Source organism: Castor canadensis, chromosome 16, assembly GCF_047511655.1.
Source record: "Castor canadensis chromosome 16, mCasCan1.hap1v2, whole genome shotgun sequence".
Taxonomy (NCBI): Eukaryota; Metazoa; Chordata; class Mammalia; order Rodentia; family Castoridae; genus Castor; species Castor canadensis.
In genome coordinates this window covers 30,298,575-30,305,011 of record NC_133401.1, presented here as the reverse complement: position 1 = coordinate 30,305,011, position 6,437 = coordinate 30,298,575, and the positions used below count along the sequence as shown (strand labels likewise).

The window sequence follows — 6,437 nt, the reverse complement described above, 5'->3', positions numbered from 1 at the left end:
TCTGAGTTCAAATCCCAGTACTGGAAAATAATGAGCTGGCTGGGGATGTAGCTCAGTAGTTTGAGTCTTTGCCTAACATGCATGAGGCCCCAGGTTCAATTCCAGCACTGAAAAAGAGTATTAAATCATGGAGCATTTATCATAGACCTGCTATAGTGAGAACCATCTCTCTGAAGATGTGGCTGAATTCCTTTTTTTACTTCTAAATTATTGCAGTGCTGGAGATTAAACCAAGGGCCCGCACACACACACATGCCAGGCAAGCACTCTACCATTCAGCTACACCCCAACCCTTTTTTATTGTTTGAATCTGTATGACTGTTTTGGTCATAACAGGAATCAGCCTGCATCTGCTGGTGATTAGCCACTGGGAGAAGACTGTGTTCTTAGTCAAGAGAAACACTGGTGAAACAACAGCTGCACTGAGCAGAAGAGTCTTGAGTTTGCAGCTGCATCTGGATGCTTGCTCTGGTGCAGCTGCCTCGGGCACTGCTGCAGTGTGTGCGGTCTCAGAAGAGGTGACACAGCACAGAGTTCCTCATGGGTCTATAGAACTGCATGACATGGCATGCAGTGAAGTGTTTTATTTTAAACATGGTAGCATGCTGGGTGCCAGTACAGAAAATGGGACTTTCGATGATGACAGACCAGATTTACAAACAGGAGCCGCTTGTAGCAAGATAGGTACCTGGGGCCTTTATCTACAGAAAGTGTCCACTGGCTTTCAAGGTGAGTGAAGTCACTGTCTTCAAGATTATCCAAAGGGGCATAATCTTGGGCGGCTCAGGTAAGAGTCTAAGAAGCAGATTCTACCCAATCACACACTAACTCACATAACCAGAAAGACTCAGTACTAAATGATTCAGCTTTTATTAATTCACATAAAAAAAAAAAAACCACAGGTGAGACAGCAGAGCCAAGAGAGCTCCCTGAAGAGGGCAGAAGGAAGAGACAGACAGGTGTCAGAAAGCCGTCTGGGCAGCAGGAGGCAGCACCCTCCGGGAGTGGGCCTGGACCCAGGGGTGCTCCAGGATCTTGGCCAGGGGCAGCCGCTCTGAGGGCTGGTACTGAAGAAGCTTGGAGACCAAGTCCTTGGCCCCCACAGGCATTGATGGGGGATACCTCACATCCACCTGATAAGGCCAGGGAAGAAGAGAAGCTCTGTTAATTTCTTTGGTTAGTATTTTCCCTGTCCTTTGAGTTGCTTCAAGGTACTCCTGTTTTGTTTTTGTTTACTTTTTTTTGAGACAGGCTCTTGCTATATAGTCTCACAAGTGCTGGGATTACAGGTATGCACCACCATGCCCAGCAGCAGACTTTATTATGTGTGCTCCCCTCCCTGCAGGCCCATGAGCTACCACCAACTGGCTCCTCTGTAAGTGCCAGAAGTGGCCATCCCACCTTCAGGATGCGTCTGTAGGTCTCATTGTGGGAAGGGCTCTCAAAGGGTGGATTTCCCACCAGCAGTTCATAGCAGAGTACCCCGATGCACCACAGATCCACCTTCTCATCATATGTTCTCCCCTCCACCATCTCTGGGGGCAAGTAGTCCAGAGTCCCACACATTGTCTTTCTCCTAGAGGAGGGCAGAAGAAGGACCACTGTGCAGAGGCCCTGAATGAGGAAAATCCTCCTTCCCCAGTTTCCAGGGAGATGAGAGACCCTGTAACCTCCCCTTCCTGGGCAGGGGGGTTTAGAACTTTTTTTAAATCTTGATCAAGGTTCAGAGTAGGTAAGTAGTGCATGGGGGTGGGGGAGTGCCATCAAGTCCATGCTTAAAATTGTTCATATTATTATTTACCTCAAGATCCAGAATGTTTTCACACAAAAAATATTTTCAGCATCAAGAAAGATTTGGTACATCAAGAGGAAATAGTTTTCATACAGAGAAAATACACTCCTGGAATTGTGGAGCACTGGTTCTTATTTACGTGGACTCTTATGTGCAAATTACATATTACAAAGATCAGAAAGTAAAAAAGTTGAAGCTGAGGCCATGGCTTAAGTAAGTGGTAGAGCTTGTGGCCTAGCATGTATGAGGCCCTGGGTTCAAAAAATGAGAGAGTCAAACTGTCTAGGTGGTCACATTCTTTAAGCCTGGGCCTCACCACCACTGACCTACCTCAGAGAGGGAGTGTGCACAGACCAGCCAAAGTCTGCAATCTTCACCTCACCCCTGAACCCCAGCAGCAGGTTCTCTGGCTTAATATCCCGGTGAATCACCTTCTTGTCATGGCAGTAGGTCAGTGCATCTGCCAACTCCTCCATGATCTGTGAGAACAAAGTAAAAGCAATCTGGAAGGAAGCCTTCCACAAGTTCCCTGAAGCTGAAGACACACGATGAATTTTTTGTTTTAATTTAAACAAATGTCTCAATTGTTAATTATTCATTGACCATGGTAGCCACTGTTTTAGTGTACAATGTCAAAGCTGTGCAGCCATCACCACGGTCCATTTCCAGAATTTTTCATCATGTCCAAGAAAAGCTCTTGGTCCTTTAACAGTAATTTCCCCTTTCTCCTCTTCAGTCCTGGTAACTTCAATTCTTCTTTCTTTTTAAAATTCCTTTATTCTCATTAGCATATATTAATTGTTCAAGAAGTGTCTGTGATATTTCCATCCATGCAGACAATGTACTTTCACCCCTTCTATTGCTTTCTCGTCCCCCTTTAACCAATTTTAATGGGCTTTATTATCCTATTTAGTTACATCCATATAAAGTACCCCAATCATAACTGAACACCATCATCCTCTTTTTGAGGAGGAGGGTCTAGATTCCGATATGAGAGAAAATATGTGATATTTGTCTTTCTCAGTCTGGCTTATTTCACTTAATATGATCTCCAGTTCCATTACAGTGGAATTTTATTTATTGGCTACTAATGTCAGTATTTTTTTTTTTGTGGTACTGGGGCTTGAACTCAGGGCCTTCACTTTGGGCCACTCCACCAGCCCTATTTTTGTGAAGGGTTTTTCGAGAGATGGTCTCACAAACTATTTGGCAAGACTGGATTTGAACCATGATCCTCCTAATCTCTGTCTCCTGAGTAGCCAGGATTACAGGCGTGAGCCACTGGTGCTCGGCCAATATTTCCTTTTTAATAGCACCACAGTTAGTGCTGGGGGAGAATTACAGAGCTGGCCTCCAAACGTGGTCCTCCAGATTTCTACCAAACAAGCTAGAATTACAGGCTTGAGCCACCATGCCCAGCTCTACCTACCTAATTTCTAAGCCAGTTCTGTCCATTTACTTGATAAACTCCTCCTAGGCTTTTCAATATGCGTGGATGCTTTTGTTTTTTTTTTTTTTAATAAGGTAGTGGAGTTAGATTCTTTTGCTTACAATCAATGAAACCAAACTTATACACACTACTTATTAACATTCTGAAGATGCACTAGGAGTAATTAACATACCCAAATGTGAAAGTGTAGGATGAGTCATATCAAATTTATAGAATAAGAGTCAGACATGGTGGTGCAAGCCTGTAATGCCAGCACTTGGGAGGTGGAGGCAAGAGGACTACACAATGAAATCCTGTTTCCAAAAACCAAAGGGCTAGGAATACAGCTCATTTGGTACAGCACTTTGCCTAGCTTGCACAAGGCCCTGAGTTCACTCCCAGCACCACAAAAACATCAGAAATGAAACAGTAAACCCATGGCCCCAGAGCCCCCATCCCCTCACCGTGGCTGTGCGCTGTTCATCTAGTGTATGGTTCCTTTGCAGCTCCTTGTAGAGCTCACCCCTTGGAGCAAACTCCAGAACCAGGTATATTCGGCGAGCATCATGGAAGTAGTTGTACAGGCGTAGGATATTGGGGTGTCTGGAGGGAATGGGGGAAGGGTCAGACTTCTGAGTCCAACACATGATGCTATTACAAGTGACTCATCACACAAGTGGCAAATTGTGCTGGGACCAGAATAAAAACAACCCAATGTGACAGCCAGTGAGGGCAGAAAAGGGACGAGACATCGAGATTGGAGTGTCTGAGGACAGAGGAGAGAACTTTACACAGTTCAGTGAAATGAGCTGCAGAGAAAAGCCTGCACGTGAAAACAAAGGGCTTGTTTGGGGCAGGTGGGAAAGGCTGAGTTTGATGTCAGCACAGTAAGGGGAAACAGGAGGACACGTGAGGACCCAAGCGGGAGTCTGGCAGACTGTCCTTACTGGAGGTGTGCCTGGATCTCCACCTCCCTGCGCAGCTGGTGCTCCAGTCCTTCGCTCTCCAGCTGGGACTTGAAGAGGACCTTCAGAGCCACAATGAAGTGGCTCTCCTTGAGCCGAGCCAGGTACACATTCCCAAATTTCCCCTTGCCCAGAGGACGCCCGATTTCAAAGTCATCAATTGTGAGACCCCTCCTGAACCTAGAGGGACAAATGAGCCTCAGATGGTATGGTGGGGTGGGGTGGGCTGGGGGGGGGGCGGATTTCCTCCCCTCCTCCTACCCCTGTCCCTGCTCAGGGCCTGCCACTGGGTGTTTGGCGGGAAAAGCAGCATCTGGGATATATGAACACACACTCCATTTATCCAGGCCATTCTTCACCCAGGGCCCACCTCCTTCCTCTTCCAACGCCCAGGTACAGACTCACCAGGTTGGGTTGCTGGGCTCCATTTGGTCTGTAGTAGCTACTAGGGAAGAGAGGGAGCAAAATGAAGAGGAGAGAGGAAGAGGAAAAGAGAGAAAAAGAAGGGCGAGAAAGAGAGGAGGGAGAGACACAGAAGGGGGCGAGGGGGAGGGGAGGGAGATGGAAAGGGGAAGAGGAGGAGAGGGGAAAAGAGAGAGGTGAGAAGGAGGGAGAGAGAGGAGGAGGAGGGAAGGAGAGAGAGGAAGGAGGGGAAGGGGGAAACGAAGAGAGGGAGGAGAGAGAGAGAGGAGGGAGGGAGAGAGGCGGGGGGGGCAGAGAGAAGGGGACGGGGGAGACAATGGAGGGAGGGGGGAGACAGGAGGGAGCGGGGAGAGAAGGGAGGGGGAAGGGGGAGAAAAGGGAGGGAGGGGTAGGGGGTGAGGAGGGAGGGGGAGAATGAGAGAGGGGAGGGGGAGAGAAGGGAGGGAGAGGGAAGTGAGAGAGGGAGAGGGGATGGGAAGAGGGAGAGAAGGAAGGGGGAGAGAGAAGGAAGGGGGAGAGAGGAGGGAGGAGGAGAGAGAAGGGAGGAGAAGGGAAGGGGGACAGGTGTCAGCTCTTTCTTTGTGCACGCTCACCCCGCCCACAGCGGACCCAGACCTGCCCCTCTTCGTGGTCCAGGCTCTCGTCCCTGTCCCTTTTACCTGTGGGCTGCACACATCGCAGCCCAGCCTTTGGGAAACTCTTGAGAAGAGTTGAAGGCGAGTTGGAACCTTCCTGAGCCCTGTGGAACTGGCCGGTCGGGTCCATGAGCTCTAAAACAGGGGTCAAGGCCCTGCCGACCTCAACAGACCATTAGTTATCTGGCGTCTCACAAACCTCAAAAGCTAGACCCACTCTGCGGGGGAAGTCTTGAGCCCCCGCGGCAGGCTTCTTATAGGACGCTTGCATCCCCGGGGCGGGACTAGTAGCTTCTGACTGATTCCCATTGGTCAACACTGCTAAGCCCCTCTGCATAATGCCCAATAGGAAGTGCAATATGGGAGCTTCCGCCCGGGATACGAGGACGCTCAGCCAATGGGACGACAGGGGGCGGGGCCGGGATGAGACTGAGGAGCAGCGTTCTGGATACCCGGAGCCCAGCTCAGAGGGAGCGACCGGTATGCGGCGGGTGGTGAGTGGCCGGGGTACCCCTGTGCAGTCCAACAACCCCCAAACCACCTTAGCGTCCAACCGGCCTCCGCTTCAACATGCTACCAACTCGAGCCACTCCCCAGGGTCCTCTCCACCCACACGCAGACCTAAGGTCACCTCGGTGGGCTCACCAAGGTGCTGCTCCGGTCTCCCCTCAGTCCGCTAGACCCGCATCCAAGGACTGCCAGGTTTAGTTGCCATGGTGGCGACGCCGGGCTTTCCGGATCGTTGTGCACCTGTTGGAGCCTGCAGTCAATTTGCATTTTGGGTCTCAGGTATTAGGAAAAATCAGCCCAACTGTTTTGTTTGGCAAATACAGAGGTTTCAAAAACATTTGAAATAATTCTTTTAGACAGCACAAATTGTTGGGGAAAGTTAGTTGAAGATCTTCCACAAAAGCCTCTGCTCTAATAAATATTTAATAGAAAGAAAGAAAGGGAGGGAGAGAGAGAGAGAATGAATGTGTGTGTTGGTGTTCATGTTGGGAAACAATTGAAAATAAAATCTCCTGCAGGGCAACAGTGGCTCACTCCTGTAATCCTAGCTACTCAGGAGGCAGAGGATCGTGGTTCGAAGCGAGCCCAAATAGTTTGAGAGACCCATTGGAGTGGGTGGAGTGGCTCAAGGTGTAGGCCCTGAGTTCAAACCCCAGTACCAAAAAATAAAATAAAAATCTCCC

The 6,437-nt window shown here is 49.2% G+C and overlaps 1 protein-coding gene across 2 annotated transcripts; it reads right to left on the bottom strand.

Annotated features, from left to right (window-relative positions):
* Nucleotides 1-869: 869 nt before the first annotated feature.
* Nucleotides 870-5,496, bottom strand: Aurkc (aurora kinase C). 2 transcript variants are annotated; one of them, XM_074058460.1, is made up of 7 exons: nucleotides 5,269-5,496; nucleotides 4,592-4,631; nucleotides 4,169-4,366; nucleotides 3,686-3,824; nucleotides 2,123-2,271; nucleotides 1,402-1,576; nucleotides 870-1,133 (listed from the first exon to the last, which is right to left on the bottom strand). In XM_074058460.1, exons 1-7 carry the CDS (start codon nucleotides 5,372-5,374, stop codon nucleotides 963-965), a joined length of 978 nt encoding a protein of 325 aa, XP_073914561.1. In that variant the 5' UTR covers nucleotides 5,375-5,496; the 3' UTR covers nucleotides 870-962. The 2 variants fall into 2 exon arrangements, with proteins under 2 accessions (XP_073914561.1, XP_073914562.1); XM_074058461.1 differs by having other exon boundaries at nucleotides 4,592-4,628.
* Nucleotides 5,497-6,437: the final 941 nt, after the last annotated feature.